This window comes from Stigmatopora argus, chromosome 19 (assembly GCF_051989625.1).
Source record: "Stigmatopora argus isolate UIUO_Sarg chromosome 19, RoL_Sarg_1.0, whole genome shotgun sequence".
In the NCBI taxonomy this organism is placed as follows: Eukaryota; Metazoa; Chordata; class Actinopteri; order Syngnathiformes; family Syngnathidae; genus Stigmatopora; species Stigmatopora argus.
This window is the reverse complement of record NC_135405.1, coordinates 11,368,799-11,391,217: the sequence shown is the minus strand read 5'-3', so window position 1 is coordinate 11,391,217 and position 22,419 is coordinate 11,368,799. Positions and strand designations below refer to the sequence as shown.

At 41.0% G+C, this 22,419-nt stretch overlaps 2 protein-coding genes across 2 annotated transcripts in view; one reads left to right on the top strand and one right to left on the bottom strand.

The window, feature by feature from the left end:
- naa30 (N-alpha-acetyltransferase 30, NatC catalytic subunit) overlaps positions 1-21,918 on the bottom strand; it is a 31,136-nt gene extending 9,218 nt beyond the window's left edge. The window contains exons 1-8 of the mRNA XM_077586891.1: positions 21,853-21,918; positions 21,179-21,262; positions 11,448-11,541; positions 10,829-11,073; positions 8,713-8,880; positions 8,559-8,628; positions 3,515-3,646; positions 2,333-2,542 (exon numbers count right to left, since the gene is read on the bottom strand). The gene's annotated coding sequence lies outside the window, so the exon portion shown is untranslated. The remainder of the gene's footprint in view (positions 1-2,332; positions 2,543-3,514; positions 3,647-8,558; positions 8,629-8,712; positions 8,881-10,828; positions 11,074-11,447; positions 11,542-21,178; positions 21,263-21,852) is intronic.
- Positions 5,601-10,523, top strand: LOC144064391 (homeobox protein OTX2-like). The gene is made up of 4 exons (XM_077586894.1): positions 5,601-5,728; positions 8,536-8,643; positions 8,723-8,874; positions 9,370-10,523. Exons 2-4 carry the CDS (start codon positions 8,547-8,549, stop codon positions 10,018-10,020), a joined length of 900 nt encoding a protein of 299 aa, XP_077443020.1. The 5' UTR covers positions 5,601-5,728; positions 8,536-8,546; the 3' UTR covers positions 10,021-10,523.
- Positions 21,919-22,419: the final 501 nt, after the last annotated feature.

Here is a 22,419-nt window from a genome sequence, read left to right as displayed (position 1 = left end):
CTCTTGAAGACTTTGGTTAAGCCAGTGCCTCTGCTACTTTCCAGCCCCGGCGTAAATCCGTCTCTCAATGGCGATTGGCTCCAACCGAAGGGGCCATCTTTTTCACACGCCATACCCACCCCGCCCCGCCGTCGCCGCCGCCGCTCGCGTAGTGTGTAGCCGTCAACAGACAATGGCTGGTTACTGGCAATTAAACAGCATTTGCCCAGGAATCCGTGGCACTGGTCTAATGGCATTACCGTTGGATGATTCAATCCCTGAATAGTCAACAGGATTTCGCCTCTCCGCAGGAAAATACTGCTTCATCGAATTACCCGTATTACATAGATTTAGCCAAAGCTTATGAATCAGGGTTCACAGATTATGGCGTCGCTTAAACGCGATGGGACACACACAAAAAAGGACATTTATTCAAGATGTTCATCAAACTGAGTCATCAATACTTTGGATAAATTAGAGCTGCGCTGAAACTATTTTTGGGTTCCTCAGTACCCTGCTGTGTCATATCGTCCAATATTATACTGATACGTTTAAAAAAAAATGCAATTGCTTGAGTATGCAGTTTTTGCATGAAAAGAAAAATAAATAAATTGAAAAATATATATTATTTATATATATAGAGTATATAGGGTACTATAATCAAAATATATATTAAAATTAAGACTAGAATAAAAATATCTACACTGTAGTCTCGCATGTCTTTGAGGTAAGAAGTAGTAACAATACGTCCTATAATCAGTAGCGGCGAGTACTAAGAATAAATATGCCATAGGTACTCTACATTAGGGGGTTGCCCTACCCAAGATGGCCGCCATCCACGTCAAAAAAGGAGCGCGTGTCGCCATCCCAAGATGATAACTCAATTCAAATGAGTTCATCATGAGTACACACCCAACCCATTCGATTAAAATGGGCTAATGATGAACTAACTGGGGGAGGGTGGAACCTGGCCAGGGTAAGAACACATTTTAGTCGTAAAAAAGGGAGGAAAAAGGGAACTTCCACGATAACGACGGCGAGACCTTCGCCGAAGCGCTATTTTGAAAGCTTGTGTGTTTAATATCTATTGGTAGGAAAGCCGGCAGGTCTGCGTCAAATGCCAAGCAGCACATTTGCAGCCTTCAACCTCGAGTCGGGAGAAACGGGAAGAGCGGCCAAGTCCATTATCTCACAATGACGGGGCTAATTAGCGTCCGGGCAAGCCGCAAATCACGCGGCGGCAGACCGCCTCGTCTGGTGTCCTCCGCTCACCCGACGTCTTAATTGCTCTTTTATTCTGCCCGCGTGTTTCGCCACTGAGCCGACGCTCCTCGGCCGTTTTGTCACATGAAAGCGAGATGCTAATTGCTCGCTACGAAAATATTGGTGGCTGTGATTAGCAAGCGTTTTGGCGGAAGGGAGCAAAAAAACAACACAAACAAGCGGTTGACTATTGGTTTGTCTTTGTCCACCTTTTGGGGGTTCAAAGTGTCGCTGTGGCCCATTGTGCTCGGCAATTTGTCAGACAGCAATTTGTTGAGAGATAATCAGCAAAATTACAGAAAAATGAGCTCAGGCAGCGAATTGTTCTCATTAGCATTGGCGAACACAAAGCGCCGTAGAGTTGGAAATTTCCAGCAAACGTGAAAGCTTCTGTGAGGGCCCCAATTGAGAAAGAATCCAAGGTGGACAAAAACACTTTGTCCTGATTTGGGCTCCTAAGTATTTCTACCTCAGTGGAGTTACCGAAATTTGAATGCGATAGTGTTACGTGACGACGGGGGTCTCAAACTCGTATCGTAAGAAGAGTTTCCTTTGTCTTTATGTCTTGCCTAAGGCTGCCACGAGTAATCGACAATCAAGTGAATCGACAATTATTCTGATATTTCCAAACGTTTAGTTAATTGTCTACAAGTCCTTTTCCAGGCCCCCTAATTGCAAATATTTTAAAATTAGATTTTGAAGTTGATGCTCATTCTTTAACATATAAAAGCAGTCCTAACGATTACAGAGTATTAGAAATAGTACCAGGTCGCACCCGGTTTTACTCCCAGAAACGATCAACCGTGTCGAGGATAGTTGTATGCACAAGTGCGAAAACAAGCGGAGCCTTGGAATTGACTCCTGAGGAACGCCAGAGTAAATAAATATATAATAACCCAAAGCTCGAGGACTGACCCGCCACGGTTTAAAGTGCCGCTTATGCCTTATCCGGAAGTACGTGGGATCACTTGCCCTCCAAATATTTGAGCATAATATCCCGGGTGACCTCAGAGTTCTAGCCGGCGTCTTGCAGAAACCTGGCGCGCCCCCGAAAATGCTCTTTCACGCACTTAATTGCTTTGTGCCATACCTCAAAAGAGACGACGAAGGAAGAGAAGCTACTTTTCCCGACGGTTGGAGCCGTGGAGAAGTGTTCCAGCAGCGCAGCAATTGGTAGAAGAGACGAGGGGCGAGGGGGGTTTGGGGGGGCCTGGCTAGGCCGGCTCTTCAAAGGCTGCCTTTTTGCATTGTTGGTCAGTTGGGGATTAAGGTCCTTGGTTTGGTGGCCCAATAGGCCCCTCTAATTAAAAAGGATAAAAAGAAGTCAGACACACACACACACACACACAAACAGAAGCAAAGAGAGAGCGAGAGAGAAGAGAGCAAATTTACTCAGAAAAGAAAGAAAAGTGTTTTGAGTGTAACAACAGTGGCCATCAATTGAAAATGGATTAACTTTACACTCCAGTTCAGTGGTTCTCAAACTCAGGTGGAGGGAACCCCAGGGGTTCGTGCGCCCTCGCCGTTACTTGTGTGCAAAATATTAGAGGCTAGGTACGACTAAAATAACTGTATGGGTCAATAAAACAAAGAGAAGAAACTAATTACTCCTCCGTAGTAGTAGCTTTGGGGAAGTTAAAACACTCTGATTTGATTGTGACAGCTTATACATCCAAAATGCCTTTCTTTATAATCTATTTTCTATCTGAATTTCACCAGACAAAAGGCGTGGTAATATTTTGTAGGACATCAACAATATTATTGTTGTTTGTTTCTATTGAGTATAATGGTATTATCAGGGTTGCTACAGGTTTCATCCTGTAAAATGTAAGACTTTTTAAGACCCATACAGCAAAAAAAGAGTAACTCTTACAATGTCAGCCAAATTTCCTGCAATCCCACACAACTTCAAATTTCCAAAGTTTAAGACCGACGAAAAAAAATGTCTATCTTAATAAGACACTATCTAAATAAGACAATTCACCACTTTTTGGAGTGTAATTTTTTCCCCTCAAAAATACACTTGAAATGATGGCGATATTTATGAGGTGGAGCTGGAATGGATGAAAAGTATTTAGTTTTAGTGGGAAAATATTATTTTGTTTTGAGTAATGAACAAATTCAACTTGTATCTCAGGGTATTGTAACTTTAGCTGGAAAAAAAAATGATCCCATGAAAATGCACCGCTTGCCGTCATCAGAATGTGAATGGCCGAGCGCTTGTGTGTGTGCCGCGGCCCAGATGCCGGCTGTCGGTAGGTGGGCTGTTTACCGTGCGGATGACTGCTTGTGTTTTTGTTTGGCCCGCCTGGCCTCCTCCATGAGCACAGTGGGAGTTCTGGGAGTTGCGGCGGGGGCTGCTCCTCACTGCCTGGTGCCCAGGTATGGTGCCTCCTGGCTGGGCCTGGACAAGAGAGCGGGGGGTTAACGAGGTACCGGCAGGAACGAGAAATTCTATGACAAATACTGTTTCCAATAGGTACAAAATGACGTCCAATCTTCAAAAATTGCAACAAAATTAAATGTTTAAACATAATCTTGCTTTTTCTAATTGGCTGTTCAGATCGTACGATACTATTGTGTCGCTTGTGTGTTTAATGATGGAAATGGTTTCAAATCTTATTTGAATTCAACCAGGAATGTATTGTCCATTTACATAGCAAGCGCTTATTATGTATTTTGGCCTTCAGCTTCTTGAAATTGTCCTAAAACGCACCCAAGTTTTATTCAGAAATCTTGAAGACTTGTGTTAGCGCCGTGACTGAAAAGTCATTTAAGCAGCAGTTTGTCCCATTTTAACAGCTCGCAACAATTAGCATCCATCATCGAGCTCTCAGCGTGAGATTATCCCTCACAGTTTGCTAGCATCCTTTAAACTGACAACGTCATTAGCGAAGCTTTGGACTGACGTTTATACAATGAGATCTCTGGGAATGGTAAAAGAATGCTGCGCTTTTGGCTGAAATGTCAAAATGGTGATCCCCTATTTAGTATTGAAATGAGAGGGAAACTCTCAACTTTGGCTAAAGGTGCCGGATGTCTAATTCATTTAAACTGGGAGGACTGGACGCTAGGGCAGGGGTGTGCAAACTTTTTTTTCTTTCAAGGGCCGTCGACAGGAAAATCAAATGCTGCAAGAGAAATGATCAAAAACAGTAAATATAAGTAAAAGAATCAAAACCAAGATCTTAATTTATCACATTGGATTATTTTTCATGGATAATTTCAGGAATCCAAAATCAAATATAAATTTGAGAGTTTCCTAAATTGATTTCAACATTGTAAGATTAACGTATTGGCTGCCATTGCTATTGATGAAAACGTGCGCTGAGGCCAAGACGCTTGTCTTTGAGTCGTTCCAATAAGGCAAAACAAGTCAATACCCAAAACGACGCACGCTTTGCTTCTTTTGCAGCATCATCAATACCGCCTTGGCCCTGATGCTTATCAATAAATCTATCTATTGCTCACTGTGCAGCTGGCATCATGTGCCCTTCAGTCCAAAAGGCTGTCTAACAGATGGAGTCATTGATTTAACCTTGAGACGAACAACCTAGCCACTTCATTAGGTACACCGCCCCAATTTACTCCATTGGCCTGAAGAAAGGAGGCGGAGCACTGTATCGCCTCACGCGTTACAAGACCATTCACCTTTTCCTTTGACGAGCGCGGCCGACCGTTTAGCCGAGAAAACGCTTCCCCCCCCCCTTGGGGCCGGCAGATATCTTCCCTCTCCATGAATTATAAATCATACAGCTGAGGATGAAAGCGCTCTACGGGGAGCTGACAAGATGGCTGACAAAGCGGGAGGGGAAAAGCGCTCTTTTAAGGACATGATTTGAAATAAATCACGTCTGCCGAGATAGTTTTGAGGAAACACAAGCAGTCTTAGATCAATAGTTTTGGCGTTTGTTTTCACGAGTGGAGGGCTGTCCAAACTTTTTTTGTCTAGAAAAATTCAAGGATGCCAAGGCCAATTTGAAATCTCATTTGTTAAAAATGTGTATATATTTAATATAACTGTCAATGGCACTGAATAAGTTAAAGGCTACGAGCAACAGAATAATGCAGATATAATATGTGCTGTATATAAGATAAATACAACTAAAATACCGTTACTACAATTTTTCACATTGGATTATTTTTTTTTAAAGTACGCTGATTATTGTAAAAGAAAATACGGAAGTTCTACAGTTTCCTACATTGATTTCAACATGTCCAGTTACGAACCACGAGCAAAATTAATAAAGTATTGTCATAGTATTGTGAGCAAATTTTATTGTAAACAAATCACTGAGCTTGCAGCGCCTCCTCATGCTACTGTCTTTTTTTCCTCTCTTTTCGATTGGCTCCCCAAAATCTCTCTCTCTCACTCTCTTTTTTTAATGTGCATAAATAGTGAGCATCGCCAAGTGTGATCCGCTTAGTGGGCAGAAAACTGGAATCAAGCAGAGGGGAGGAGGCCCTTGAACGCATCACTTTCGAGGTAAGTGCAGGATGAGTTGATTTTGCTCTTGGGGTTTTTTTTGGCCTTTTTTTTCCCCTAACGGTGGATGAGCAGGGGAAGAAGATGAGCAAGAGGAAGGCGGGAGCCCACGCTGGGAGTTAATTGAGGAGGCGTGGGTTTTTTTGTCTGTTTTTTTCCTTAGGAAACTTTTTAGTGTTGACGCGCCTCTTGGCAAAAAAGGCATTCAAGCGCTTAATGGAGCCCAAGTTGAGATAAAAACAATTGAGGATGTCGCCCAACTAGTAGGAGGAGGGAATTAGGACAGAGATTAAATCAGTTAGCTTGTAGGTCTTAAATAGTGCCATTTTCAAAATAGCAGTTATTTGGCTTCTCAAAACACAAAGTTATAGTTTTTGCAAATTTTGAAAATAAGAAGGATTAAAAAAAAAATACAGGCATTTTGTAATTAACAATCTGGACTTTTTAAATAACTGTCCAATCGAACCACAATATTAATTCCAAAATAACCGGCACGTTCAATTGCGCTTAGTCAGAATGGATTATTTTCAACAACAGACCCTAAGCAATATTAACAATCATATTATTATAAGTCAAATGGGTGCATGTTTTAGTTGTTATGGTGCATATTGAGTGTTTTTTAGGGGGGCTTTAGTGTGTGTGTGTGTGTGTGAGTGTGTATTTGTGCGCTGTCTGGCAGTCAGCTGGTGTGATCAACACAATGCTACTCTTTGTCTTGTGCTAACGCAAAAATAAGAGCGGTGGAAAATGTGCCATAGAGTGAATATAACAATTCTACATATATTCACATATATTAAAAGTTTTGGGGTAAAAAGGAATCTGCCTGAAAATGCACAAGTCATTGGTAAACATCTTTTTTTTAGATGACGCAAAATCTAACAATTGAATAATGTGCTTTGTAAAATGGTCACAATTAGCCAATAACATTCCAGGCAAGTTAGGTGGGACTCAGGAATTACCTGCCATTTTTTTAAGGTGCCTCTAAGTAAACCCAAATAAAGTTAAGCAGTTTTACTCCGCCTCTTCTCAATTTGGTATGTTATATTTACAATGAGTTTTTGTAACTATACACATTGTCATTTAAAAAGCCTTTTTATACCCACATTAAATGTACTGCGTATACATTGAACCCCCAGAAGCCCCCACCACTGCACGGCGTCCCCCTAATCAGGCCAACGCGTGCCACTCGGATTAACTCGTCAAAAAATCATCACTTCTCGTAGCAAGCCAATAATAATTAAGACGGGTATTTATGATTATTGTTGAATGGATGCGGAGCAACTGGTGGTTCAAGGGGAGGTGGGGGCGCAAGGGGTGCAGTCTGGTTGGGGGGTACACGCCAAAAGTGACAGATTGCGGCGTCCGTTATTGGCTCTATTAAAAAAAAAAGATTAAAAAAGGATTGCGGGGGGGAAATGTGCGCACTGTATATTCTGAGGGGGAAATTCAGTTCAAAACACTGTTTTGCTTAGTTTTCATTTTTATAATTACATACATAAATATGAGCATTGTGGCCAGTTGTATATTGTTTTCTATATTATTTTCAAATGGTATGTGATTATTTCAGATGACAATCTATTTGTCCATATGTGGTTTTAACATTATTAAACATTTTAATACACACTTTTCTGTTTTTGTTGCACCCCCCAAAAATACTTTAAATGTTTACTTACTGTATTAGCTACGAAATAACAAAAAAATGTTTGTTGAGGTCGTGTTTATTGTTTGTTTATTCAAAGTATTTCAGGCATTAGATTACCTCTTTAAATGTTTAGACAACTAAGTCAGCTGCAAAAGGAATAATTACGATTTGCTATTATAGGTTGTATATATTGTATATCTATAAAACGACAAATATAGATCAGAAATCACAAAAAAAAATCATATTAGTGACTTTGAAAGGGAAAATTTAAACGAAAACATATCAATTTAAATCAAGCAAAAAATGCCTGAGGTGGCTTTCTAATATGAAGCAAAACTTTGTGTTTTGATGCCAAAACGGGAAAAAAAAGCAAAGCGCCAATCTCCTCGTTTGTTTAGATTAAGATTAAGTGCTGCCTTCTAATCAACACTTTGAGATAGTCTCACCTTCCAAATCTAATTACCGGGAGCAATTCATTAGGAGATGAGAACGAGGTGGTCTTCCAGGGTGGGGGGTGATGGGGGGTGGCTCCTATTTGCCTTCAAACAGTGTTGATATGATGTCCGAATTAGCCCATCTTCTTCATTACTGCCCCCCAAAGTTGTCCTTCGTATTGTAATTTGGGTCACATTGACATGGACGGCACTTTTAATGCAAACAAATACGAAAATCGGGAGGTAAAGGTGGGGGTGGGGGGGCGCGAAGGAGGAATAGCGGGGGTCTTCATTGTATCTGAATGGCGCAGCTCAGTTTGCAGCTTTTGTCTGCAACTTCTTATTGTTATCAGCGTTACTTATCGGTCAACAGTGGGCTTTGTCCCTGCAAATGGCCCCCCAATCAGCTGTGGCCTAACCTGTGGGTGTATATGTTAATGTATGATGGGGTGGAGTGGGGGGTTTAGCCTAGAGGGGGAGGGGTGCATTTTTTTTATTTTTTAACGACAATGTTTTGTTTTTAAGAGAGGAGTGTGTTTTGGGGGTGGGGACAGACAGACAGACATGCAGCTGGGGAGGGGACAGGAGGGTGGGGTGGGGGGGCAAAGGGGTTTAAGAGCCCCTGCACACGTAGGGGACCCTCACTTCTTTGGCGAACCCGTATCATCATTGGAACTATAGTGGGATTGAACCTATTTTTTTTTACGTTTGGTCGCGTTTGTTTGGCTTAGCAATCGTCATCATGATGTCCTACCTGAAGCAGCCCCCCTACACGGTCAACGGACTCAGTTTGTCTGCCCCCGGGGTGGACCTGCTGCACCCGTCTGTGGGATATCAAGGTAAAGACAAAACAAATTATTTAGAAGGCCGAAATCGATGGCTCGGTGTGGCTTTCAATGTGTACTCACGCGCATGCAGGCGTGCCGAGGAAGCAGAGGAGGGAGAGGACCACCTTCACCCGGGCCCAGTTGGACGTGCTGGAGAACCTCTTCACCAAGACTCGATACCCGGATATCTTTATGAGGGAGGAGGTTGCCCTCAAGATCAACTTGCCCGAGTCTAGAGTGCAGGTGAGGCTGGAAAAAAGAAGGGAACAAATGGGGTTTTTATTGAAGTATTCGGGCTGGTAGAGAATGTTCAAAATGGATTAAACGTCAGGCAGGCCTTTCAGTTAAAACAAATTGGGCGTTGAAATAAAAGTCATTGGGAGTCATAATGGGTGTATTTATCATTTTATTCAAATTTTCATGAAAATCATCTTATTGATGGGAGTGCAAGGCTTTTTCGTTAGCTGTTAAAATGGTTATACCCACATTTAAAAATGTAACCTCTGCAGATTCTCTATAGATTTCTTTTAATTAAATTGAAACAGTCATATTTAATTACTGGGGATGTGATTGAGCAACGTGTTAAAAACATGAGCATTTTGGAGTATTAAATTCAGAAGTCCACTTTGTCTTTTACTGCTGGTTTGCATAGCCTTTCAAAAGTATTTATTTTTCTTTTGCGTCTGGCCCAAAACAAAATATATATATTTAATGTAGTAATAACTTTTTTAATTTCAGGTTTGGTTCAAAAATCGAAGAGCTAAGCATCGCCAACAAGCTCAGCAGAGCCAAAACGGAGCACCGAGTAAACCGTCTGTCGCCAGGCCTGTGAAAAAGAAAGCCTCCCCGGTCAGGGAGGCCAGCTCAGACAGCGGGGCGAGTGGGCAATTCACGCCGCCCTCCAACGCCTCTCTTCCGGCCGTGAGCAGCGCGGGGGTGGCGGCAGCGGCCGCGCCGGTGTCCATTTGGAGCCCGGCTTCCATCTCGCCGCTATCCGACCCCATGTCGGCGTCCTCGGCTTCCTCCTGCATGCAACGCTCCTACCCGGTGACGTACAGCCAGGCGGCGTCGGGATACAACCAGGGCTACACGGGCTCGTCTTCCTACTTCCCCGGCATGGACTGCAGCTCGTACCTCTCGCCCATGCACCACCACCACCACCAGCTGAGCTCCGCCATGAGCCCCATGGGCAACGGAGGCGGCGGGGGCGTGTCCAGCCACCTCAGCCCGGCGTCGTCGCTCTCCTCGCCGGCGTACGGCTACGGAGGCTCGGCGGATTGCCTGGACTATAAGGAGCAGACGGCTTCGAGCGCATGGAAGCTCAACTTCAACGCGGATTGTTTGGATTACAAAGAACAGCAGGCGGCGTGGAAGTTTCAGGTTTTGTGATGCGACGAGCCAGAGGCGGCCGGGGGGGACTCTTCTTCTACCTCGGGCGGACAAAGCAGGACAGCGGCCTCTCTCTCCCCCAGTCTCTCTCTCTCTATCTCTCTCTCTAACTATTTTTTTTTCATATGAGAATTCACATCCAACTTTGATCAAGGACATGGAAAATAAAAAGAGTTTAACTCTTTTTATGGGCTGGAAACTTGAAACTCCTTCCTCAAAGCTGGCGTGAGACCTCTGACATGGATGCACTAATTAATTTATAAGAAACGTGTTTTAAAAAAAAAAGACAATCAAACCCCACCCTTTATTTTTGTCTTCCCACCTTTCTGTTTTCTATGTTATACTAGATTTTCTTCTTTTGCTATTTTTGGAAGGAGCTGTGATTTCCTCCACTGTTAAATGATAAATTATTATAGGAAAAGGGGAATATGCAGCTGTACAAAAAACATAAAATCACATAGGAAATAAAGAATAAACATGAGCCAAGTTGCATGTGTAATACAGCTACTGTTTTTGCTTTTTTGTCACATTTACCTTCTGTTTCGTAATGTTTGGAAAGTTAGTAGACTTGTCATCAGGTTTTAAAAAAAATGCAGTTATGGTATAAAAACTCAACACACAAAACCTGTATAATGTTCTTCAAAAAACTTCAAGTACAATCTTTAGGGTAAATAAAGACCTTTGGCAAGAATTAAGTAATACGCTAAAGAATTTCTACCCCCAAAAAAGCAGTCTTTAAATTGTACAACACGAGGTAAACAAATGCAATTGCTTACACGCATTCATAGACACACTGACGTGTACTTACCTTAAGTTCTCAGCCAAAATCAATCGGAGAGCTGATTAATTGGTCCAATCGCTTCCATCTGCTCCAGGGATTTAGATTTTATGGATGTCTACGTGCGGATTAAAGGCGAGGAGAGGCATGGTGCTATCACTCTAATTAGGACGAGAGGACTGCTTTGTTGTCCGTTTGACCTCCAATTAGCAGCCGATGATACGTGGACATGGCCGCCGTCTTTAACACAGCCTCGGTTGTATCCCAGCACTTGACTGCAAACAGAGGGATGAAAATGTCAGGGTTCAGGAACACACTTGTGAGGAAAGTTGTCAAGAGAAGACCATTTTACAACAAAATGATAAGTGAGAAAAATGTCAGAGGAAAGAATGAACTCCCATGAGGAAAAATGCATCATGAGAAAAACTAAATCATGAATTTAAGAATCAAGGAGGAACATCACAAGAACAAAGTTAGAAATAAAGAACAATAAAATCAGTCACAATGTAGTAAAATGATCAAAAACGTCATGTTGTTCTAATAATAAAGTTATATAATGGACCTGTCATTGAATAAGGCTGCACAATTATTCACCTATTAATTCTGGTTAAAGTTTATTCCCCCAGGACCAAGATAGGACATTAAATACCTGCACCATGAATGGGCCAATCAGCAACCAAGGCTCCGATACATCGCACATCAATGGCTCTCATTGGCGAGTCCAACTTTGGGAGTTGAATCTTCTGAAAAATGATAAATAAATAAAAATCATTCAGCAAAGTCATAGCCACAAGAGCGAGATACCAGAACATTTATTTTACAATTATTATTCATCTTCAAGAACTGGTTGGCCTGAAACTGTTGAAAGTAGAATTTTTTTAAGCGCGTATTAGAAATCGCAACAATACAAATATCCAGATCGCATTTCCAGCATATTGGGAAATATATTTTAAATCTTCACTGTTGAAAGCAACGACCAAATTAGACAACACATCTAGGCTCAACGTCAACAGGTTGTGATGATAAAATGGCAGCAGAAAGCAGAAAGTCACGAGTGGTCTTCAAGTAGTACGACTAAGGAGGACCCCTCCCTCCCACTCCCACTCCATCCAGTATCCATTGGCTTTTAATTAAGCACAAGCGCCACCAGAGGGGCCATATGGACCCGCCAGACGCGCTTGATTAATCCCCCGCTCGCTTGTGAGCACGTCAAACAATAAAGTAGAAGAGCGAGCCTCGGAAGCTTCTTTTGGCGGTGGCGTTTTTTGTTTTGTTGTTGCTTTTGTCCCCGAGGCCAGGCTTTCCCAAGCGGATCCACTTGACCGCGGGTCTGGGAATTCCGCGCCGGCTTCTCCACGGCCTGGAGGATTGCCTGCACTTGACTGTCTGACTCACTGGGTCAAAATTTGGGAGCCCGGGCAGAGACGATTAGCCTGAATTGAAAGGAAGAAAAAAAACTGTAGCGCTATTAAGAGTGATAATTTACGCTGGTAGAAAATTAGGGCTTAGCATAAATTACAATCGGGGTCTGCGACTACAATTTGCAAGTTTATGCTTGAAATTGGAGCTGGATATATTTTTCAGGGCCACTTATTGTTTGTCAAGAAGGCCGGAAGACCAAAATTTGGAGTCAATATTTATTTGCAGTAAGCTGTGGTGTCAAAAAGAGGTCAATAATTCACAACCGAAATGTTAATATTTCATTTTGTTTGAAGTTCAAAGGAAAAACATGAATATTTTTTCTAAAGTAACTGGAAGCACAAACAATCCAATTTTGAATTAATACTTACCGGAGTGAAACTCTGATACCGAAAGACATGAAAATACTATAAAACGGAATAATTATTAAAACCCTTACAGTAAGCTATTTTCACCATAAATTGAGTATTAAATACTTATAAAAATAAAGTCATAGCATAAAACTAACTTATAAAAAATAACTATTACTATGTTGGCTGCTGGCTGCCTCCACTTGCAAGACATTATTAAATCAATTCAGTCCAGCTATCCATCATTATATTTTTGCTTAATTAAAATATATGTTGTGTTAAAAAAAAGTTAAAATAACGTTAAAAACGGACCTTTCCCCCCCATTGGGAGGGAGTGAGGAAGCGGAGTCTATAGACTGTTATTTTTTTTAGATCAGCTGTTCAGTGACAGGCGTATGACTTTGTTTTTGTGTCCAAAACAAAAGGAGTGAAAGTAGACTGGGCAAGCGAGCAACTGTCAAAGCTGTGGCGATAAAAAGCGAACGTGGGAGCTACGCAGCCAATTTTGCCGCTGAGAACACAACTGTAGACTATTGTTATGCATAAGTATGTGGCCTACATTCTATCACATATTAACGCGGCAGCGCATACATAATTCATCTGCCGCGACCACAACAAAAACAACAACAACAACACTGCTGCTCCACTCGTGGAATCTCATTTGAATGAGTAAGACAATGGCGTTTGTCTGCCGGCGTCAGACAAGCCGTTGATAAAAACGCGTCGCCATGAGACACAAAATGGCAGCCGGGGATTCAATTTGCAATTTACTGGACATTTGCAGCGTATGCGACGGAAAATTTAGGGACCGTAACAAAAGATGGAGCAATAATGATCATATTATTTTCCCCTCAAAATGGCATGTATTTGCGTTTTTATGTATTTAGAGAATAAGAGCAATATATGATCCTAATATTAGAAGAACTATTACAAGAGATAAATATGCCACCACATCCCCCATAAAAAGAAAATTACTACCTTAAATGAACACTAAGTACAACAAAAGGCCAGATTATCAAAAAACAAGCCTCAACATGATAAAAAGTTTTGCTAAAAAAATATCAAAACCAACAATTAAAACACTGCAAAGTCATTTTATTTGCCTTTTAGTCAATTACCACTCCCCAATTTCTTGTATTACTATGCTGAAATTTTAAAACAAATTAATCTCAAGAGAACACACTAAACATGCACATTAAATAAATTAAGGTACACATAAAAGTTCTAAACTAAAGCAACTTTCATGCAGTCATTGGAGTTCGGAGTTGATATAATAACGCTAACTGTAAGCATGCACTTATATAGATTATTTAAAAAAATCGGATTACAACATTCAAGAAAAACCCTAAATATGTTAAAAAAAAGTGCTTTATAAAAAAGTTAATGCCTTGTTAATGGTTCCTTCTGTCCATTTAGCCTAAATGCAATGCAGGATTAAAAACTATCAGCCACTGAAGCGCTGCCGCTTTTCCATCAAGTGACCACGGGCGGGTGGGCGCATATCATAAATCTTCTTTAAAAAAACACAACAGGGGGATAAATCGTGTGTAAAAAAAACAACCAGATTAAATCAATTTAATGCTCAAAGTCACATCCGGGTGTCAAACAGATGCTCGCGTTGAACTTCTTATATTTTTGTGTGCTTTACAAACAGAATAGTGTTGACCAAAACCCAAGTTTAAAAATATGTTTTACTCTTTTCTTATGTCCTACATCAAATAAGTTTTTTTTTTAGGTCCTAGTATCAACCGCCAAAGTATGCTGTCCGTTTACATACAATGCAGGGGTCAAAGTTGAAGGGGCCTCATGGTCTTGCTAGTTACAGCAAGGCCTCTGGCCAGCCGTCAACTTCTCTAGCTGGGAACGCTAACTAAAATTAGGCTCGCTAATTTCCTTCCCGCTCGTTAAGTGCGTCTGGCTAGGAGGTAGCTGAACCAGGAGGTTAGCAAAATTTGGGGAAAAAGTTTGAAGTATTTAATAGAATTTGGAAATGACGTGTCTTGGTTGGTGTTGAAATGACCATGGGACCAAAATATAGAGCATCGTGGTGCGTACATGGCTCAATCTCGTATGTGTGTGTGCGATGCTGGGAGCGTGTGCCCGGGCCGCAACCCCCTCAGCCGCCACACGCCCGGCCACCTGCTCTGGGATTAGAGAGCATGCGGATTACACGCGTCACAATGGAGGTTTACAAACAGGAATATGGATGCGCGTACGCAGACACGCGCTTACAACGCGGACAGGCTTTCATAATAGCATCTTTAATCATTTTAATTGCGTTCAAATGGCTGCTTTTTAATTGATATTCCATTTAGGGCCACTGACGACAAGAGTCGCCCAATCTATTTGGAGCAAAATTTAAAAAATCAGCAGCTAAAGCCAAATTAATTTTTATTTTTAACTCTTTTTAGGCTAGTCATTTAACTCATTGGCTGCCATTGTCGGCTTTAGATCTCAATGCAATTTTTTTCCATGTCAAAATGGATTGGATGTTTAGCACCGTCAATGGCCCTAATAGATGAGAAATCACAGTCTATTCCGTCTATTGTTATGAATAAATGAATAGGATAGAATTTTAAACATAATAATTAAATAATACCAGTGTATTTCTATTTTTGTTCATCTAAATGATTTTTTTAATGTTATGGATTCAGACTTATTTATTTTATGCAGCAAAAATAACAATTAAAAAAATAATTATAAGAGAACTCGCGTCCACAAATGTACATTTCGGGTTATTTAGGCCACACCTGCCAAATGGTAATTTATATGGCATTTTTAAATTAAAAAAAAAAAGTTACTTGATGTCCCAAATCATGCCAAAGTACAACTGCATACTAATATATTCCCTGTATATGTTCAATCTTATTTTTCTAGTACACTAGTATACAAATTTTACCCCAATCATGACCATAGTGAATTTTTCATTCATTTTTACCAACGTATTTATCAATACACTAATATCATGCTTTCACCATTACAGTACAGCCGAGACCCCCCTCCCACCCAATAACAAAAACCATCCAAAGCCCGCCCGAGTCCCCGCGGGGTTGCCGGGTTTGTTTTGCTAATGACCCCATCCCGTTATGACCTCATTCAAGTTACGCCGGGTAATTGGTGGCACACTGACACACTGCGGTGGTTTGACAGGGGGTGGGCCGGGGGTGGGCTCCGTCCCATTGTAAACACTCCTCCCTGACAAATAAGGTATTGTTATTGATGATTAACGGCAATGGGGTGATTGTGCATGAGGCAAAGAAAAGGGAAAATGAGGACAATGATGAAGTGGGAGTGATTGAGAATTGGGATGAATGCACTCATCACTTGTTTCTGATGTGTCATTTGCATACTTGAAGTTTTTTGCTCTATTTAGGCCAATGGACATGGTTAAGAGTACTGTAATATTTATGCTTATAGTGATTGTCAAACAGAGGACTCCCGCTAAATGTGGCCCTTGAGCACAAATGTTTTCCCACCAGTTATCAGTCGCAGACGGCACCCCCTTTTCCACGCACAAAATTATACCCTTGAGATCTGAGCATGTTAAGTGGCTAAAAGTCTCTTGCGAGAAAAGAGCGCCCGAGGTCATCTCCGCTAATACGTCGGCTGACGACTCATTATCCTAATGAATTCAAGTGTGCGCATCAATAATAATAAGTTTGAAAAAAAAACCTTGCGCAGGGTTATCGCCATTCAATAGTGTGTAATTACAACCACTTGTCTCTCATTAATCAGATGGTTTTCCTATTAATTAGCATAAATTGTGTTCCCTGAAGTGTATGTTTTGCTGTCACGATGCTTCTACACACAATCAATGGGGATTTTTGTGGGAAATGTTTCAACTGTGAGAAAAATGCAGATGGCTGTTTTAGGTTCTGGTTCTATTTTTACACTTACCGTATTGGCCCGGATATAAGACGGTGTTTTTTTGAATTGAAATAAGACCGAAAAAGTGTCAATCGTCTTAAATTCGGGGTATAGACATTATACCAATTCACAATGCTAGATTGCGCCAGATATCTTAAAGCAAATAATACTTTGATGGGTAATACAGTTATTGCAATTTTGTTGTTTGATTACATTAGATTGGTTAATTTACATTTCAAAAACCAGAAGCCATTCTTTTACAAATGTGATTGCACTTTAGTTTACATATTTAAATGTTCAGATATTAATACAGTTTGAATGAGGCAAAATTTTCTCAAAAATATATGGTTAGAATCATTTGTTTTAGATGTACTATAATTATTTTCTGTATAAAAATTGAATTTTGTGTTCAAAAAGTATTTTTCAAAATTGGTGTTGAAAAAGAGGGGTCGTCTGATATTAGGGTCAATACGGTACATTTAATTGCAGTTATGACTACAATAAGGCATTAACAAATTCAGATTCACATTTCCAAAAAAAGGTTTCTAGTTGTAACATCCCCCTTTTTGTGACTTTTTCAGGTCCACTTGGCTTTACTTTTTTGTCCAAAATCTTACTAAGCACATGTGACAGCTTCTTTCTGTTTATGAGCTCACAATTATCTTTCTTTTTTTTTCTTGTGGTGGCAGCAGCTCTCAAAGCCCCCCTCCCCTCCGCACACTTCTCCCAATCAACCTCATCCCACTATCACAGCGGACAGGGTTTACTTCCAGAGAGACCAAGCGAGGGTATTACGGCGGCGAGAGAGAAAAGAGAGGCAGACAGGGTATTATAAGCGAGCGGGATGAGAGCAGTGAAGGCATTTGGAGTCTTTATTCGCCTTCCTAAGCCACGGGCTGCGCTCCCAATCCGATTGGTCGATAGGGCCAGCCATGTAAATGAAATGCAAAGCACTGCGAGACCCCTGACTTTGCCAATTTGCCGGGGAGCGCCGTTCTCTCCTCTCCTTGTCTTTATCGGCCCGTCTTCGTCGCCGCGTGGCGTCTTTTCTTCCTCGACGGTATCGCGCTCTGCAGCCTGGGATCGCTCCGCTTTGCCAGATAACCGTTTGCGGTTTTCCTTCTACCTTCTGTCAGAGATGAACTCTGCACTTCCTCTCATGTTCCGATACGAGAATTTAATCCACTCGGCTTTGCCCGGGAAACTCTAGTTGTGATTAAGCGCACGGTCGCTAGCTCTTTTGCATGGCCGTTTGCTAAACGTAGCATTCTGGAACCTAACTAACGGCAATATTTAATATCAAAATGTGGTTGCGCGGAAGAGAAGTATTTTGGCGGTAGGGTACTGACCTTTGATTCCAATCAAATGTGTTTCCAGCTTATCTGTGAATTCAAGTTTGCATACCACAAGAATTGATAACAAATGGCGGTGTTTCATCACTGTGGATTTGCGATCAGCGACCTATTTAGTAAAAATGTAAGATGAGGTGTTGAATTTTGAAAGTTGGACGAGTTATGGCAACTCCTTTCATCTTGTTTTTTTATACTGCGTATAAGTAAGTTTTAAAGAATGTGTACTAAAAACCAACTAAAGGGTAGTTCAGGATTTTACAAATACAGTAATCCCTCGATGATCGCATCTTCACTACTTTGTGATTTTTTCCTGCTATTAATTATTTTAAAAGTTCTAATAGGGGTAACCCTACTTTGCAATTTTTTGATTATCACAGCCATGTGCGACCATTTCTGCCTAACGTTTCCACTATAGAGTAGAAAGAAGCTCCTCCAGGCCCCCACAAGGAGCTTCTAAACTCTTCCCAGGGGGTCATGGAACAGTAATGGAGGCTCTGACTGCGAAAAGCCCTTCCTGCAAGATTTAGGGAGCACTTTATTTTATTCAGGAGTTTAATAAGCTCCAGCTGTTTTTTGGGTAACCATTTAAAGTGCGGACAAGTGCAACAATCTGTCCCAGATTAAAAATTGCCACTGTAATCCCTGTAGTGCTGCCAAATTGGTATTTCCCCTCAATGTGCTTAGATTGGAGCAAAGCCCTTTAATGGTTGGATTTCTACAATCGCTACATCATCGATGGGCTAAATGGAGATGGACGCTGGCCCATGATTTGGTTATCGATTTATCGGGTGTCAATTCCGCAAAAGATCCAGATCAAGTCATTTTGTAGTCCTCGATTAAAAAAAATATCAAGGACTCCATGAATTTTCCCACTTTTTAAACATTTAATATAAATATTTTCTACTAAAAGGCTGAAGAAGAAAAAAAGACAATTTTGAGTTTAACATCTTTAGACAGTTCATTTCAACGACCAAAATAGGTAGCGGTTCATAGGATAATTGATAGGTGCTGATTAGTTGATGAATTAAAAATCTATACGGGGAGGTTGACATAATACTTAACTACTTTGTGGCCCTTAAAAAGATGACTTTGACAAAAAAAACATCATTTCAAGCAATTAAATTAAACTTTGAGGAATTTAAGACCTGCCAAAATGATCCAAAATTCAACACCTCATTATGACAATTCATCACTAATGTTTAATTCAACACTTTTAAAGAGCGCGCGGAAAACATGTCGTAGGTTACACTACAGTTACATGACAACAAGGACGGATCCTGTCATAATATACACACATACAGTAGTATATATATAAAGACACTCAACACACACACACACACCTCTTCATCACGCGCTCCTTCAGAGACCCCCCCACCCACCACCCACCCACCCCGCTTACCCAAAACACACACACAGCAATCTGACAGTTCCAAGCTCCATGGAGAATGAGTCTCGCTTGCATTACAATCGTGCGGGACAGATTCCATTAGCGCTATCTGAAATTGAGCGCAGGGAGCGGCAGACGGGCGAGCGAGCGAGAAGGCTTCGCCGTTCGCTCTCTTATCGGAGCGAGCGGCGAGGGTGAGCGCTGACGTCGACGTCACTAATCCGGCCGGCCGGGATTGAGCGCGCGCACGTCGGCGTCAAACCGCCGTGCTGTAAAGAAGTTGGCGCAGGGGGAGAAAGACAAGGCTGGAAATAAGCGGGGAAATACTTTGAATTGGAGCTAGGGATGAATCGCCCGTGTTTGATGTGTGCGCATTTCTTTGGCTTGGAGGGGAATGATCATATTTAGGTGACATTGACGGGTAGAGGCGTCCGATCTGTCGGAATTGGAGGGTTGGTATCTTACGATCAATTTGCTAACGATGCTTCTGGATTTACCCATTAGTTCCTTAAAAATATATATATTTATAGGCAATCTATTTTAATTGGGAGGGTAGGTAGCAATTGTTCGACAATCATTTTTTGCATTTAAAATACTGAAACAATTGAGGAACTTGGTACAATTAACTATTCATGGCATGTGATTAATTACGATTCAAATTTTTAGTTACCTGACAGTAGCAATAAAAAAAATCCTGGTTTATGCTTTTATATCTTAAATTATATTAACTCGTTCCTGTTGAAAATTAAAAATAATTGTTAAAAGACAAAAAAGGAAATATTTAAAGTAAAGATTTTGAAATTGAAAACAAAGAATATTTACGTTTTATTCCCCATTTTTGTATCCAGAAATCTTTTCAAAAATCTAGTTTTATTTTCAAAGCTATTTTTTTTCGTTTTTAATCAAATAAGACAAGCGGCCCTCCGAATTAAACGGCGAGGACGACGTGGCTTTCAACATTCAAAAATGAGTTTGTCACCCCTCCTTCCCAATGAAGTCAATGTGTCTTGTTCAAAGCAGCCTCCCGTGAAGATGTGCTTGGACACGTTACCTACCCTGGGTTGAAGTCGACATTCTCTTGAGTGAGGAAAAGAGCTTGCTGTTAAAATTCTCAACTTTTCAAAGCAACCTCCACAAAATGGTGTCCCCCCTCGTACTCTCACATAGAGACAAACTCGCGACGACGGGGGGGGGGGGGGGGGGGGGGGGGGGGGGTGTATGCCAGCGTGTAATATCGCCCCGTTCTCGAGAGGAAGGACGAGGTTAATCTTGACGTGCTGGGATCTTTTGCACGCCATCGTTCCATTTAAACGGAGCGCTTTGATGTCTCCCAGCTCGCTTGGCTCGCCGCCGCTCATTCGCCGCTTTAATTTGCCGCCCCCCTTCTCACCAAACACACGCAGTCTCACACACTCTGGCCTGGCGATAAGGTGTAATGAGAAATGTTTTGAAAAAGCACCATCGCTTAATTCGGCAGCGGCCAGAGAAAAAGAAATATTATTTGAGGAGTTTTCAAAGAGGAATGGTCGTATCGGCCGAGTGCCACCGGCAGGACACCCCCCCTGACCCCCCCAGCTCATCATCAAACACTTTCCAAGGGGAAATAGCAACTTCATTAGCTGTCATTTACAGGGATTAATGGCGATGCCTCCTCGGGCCTGTCATCGGTCACGCTGAGAAAAACACGAGGACATTGACGTGTGGGAAGGCAAAAGTTTGCACTTTTTATGCTTTTAACGTGAAATATTAATGTGTGACTCAGAACCGGCAACGTATCTCACTGAATGTCTTTTGGGATTTAGCTTATACAATCTTCACTACAAAAAAAATGTCAAAAGTGTCTATCACATAATAACTGAATAGCATGAAAACAACATTTGGATGGTTCTCTAATGGCAAAGTTTGTTTTATCATGTACACATTGATACTTTTTAACTCTTTGTAAATATACATTAGTTTTCACTTCTATTGATAAATTATAATTTGAAATAAACATGTTACTTACATACACCACAACATCCAGCAGATGCCACACTTGAATTCGAATCTTCTCGAAACGCCATTTTAGGATTAGCCCAGCATCTTCTCCCTGGATGAGGATAACACCGCATATTAAATAACGTCAATAAAATCATTATTAGCAGCATATGTACTACACTGGGATTGCTTTACACGCAAAATAATAGCGACAATGAGCTTGTAACGAGCCAATATGATCATTAATTGAATTTGTTTGGATAGTACGGCAAAATTAACATGTTTGTAACGTACAAAAGCAAACGGGGGTAAACAGGTGAGGTCTTGAAGTTAATTAAGGGTCGTCATTAAAATTAGGAGATAGAAGAGTCCCCTTCACGTTTGATTGTCTCGAATAAACACATTCCCATAGAGGCTTACACATTAATTAGTAAGGATCAATAGCCACGAATCCCTTTAGTGAGAATATAAATGTATTGTTTAAAGCCCCCTCCATTTTGAACGCTAACTCCCTCGATATTGACCACACTGACTGTACAAATGAAGCTGTAAAACAAATAAAGCAGGTTCATTCTGGCATTTACAAAAGTATACATATGAAGAAAACAACAATAGCACATATTTTTATGCTAATATAATGAATTATATGTTTAAAACGGCTTGGTAATGCAGTGTTCACACGCTAAAAGTTTGTAACAGTACCTTCGGAGTTAGGACTCGTTCACTTCCGGGATTCTTGGCGCCTTTTTTGCAAGGAATTGTGGGTATGCAAAACCGATGTCAACAGCGTCGCATTATTTTTAGGTCACCTGTCATAAAAAAAATATATAAATCTGACCCATGAATAATTTACAGTTTTGCTCAAGTGAATATTTATTTTAATCACCATATTCGTTGAAAATCTATAAGTGTGTCCAATGCCATATTGTTGTAAGAAGTACTATTAAAATAATGGATGGAAAGACATTTCAATTGCATATGAAAAAAAAAAAAAGCTCACGTTGGAGCAGTACGAAAAATCAACCGTATATTTGTTGACGCTGCGGGTTTTTGGATTTCCTCCATTTACCTCTCACGCTGCAAAGCAGATTAGACGTGGTGTTCGCCATGGAATTGGCATCATAAGCCTTTAAAGGAAAAAGGATGCACATCATGGAAATAGTATTCTTGCTAGTTAACTTTTTCCCCACAATAACCTTATTTTTTATTTTCTATTTTAATTCAAACGTCTGCCAATTTTGCTTGGTGATGCAAAATACGAAAAAAAAT

Excerpts from the sequence above, each read along its gene's own strand:
- LOC144064391 (XM_077586894.1), top strand. The coding sequence starts at position 8,547 with ATGATGTCCTACCTGAAGCAGCCCCCCTACACGGTCAACGGACTCAGT. Across the intron at positions 8,644-8,722 it reads CCCGTCTGTGGGATATCAAG|GCGTGCCGAGGAAGCAGAGG; the intron begins GTAAAGACAAAA and ends ACGCGCATGCAG. Across the intron at positions 8,875-9,369 it reads TGCCCGAGTCTAGAGTGCAG|GTTTGGTTCAAAAATCGAAG; the intron begins GTGAGGCTGGAA and ends TTTTAATTTCAG.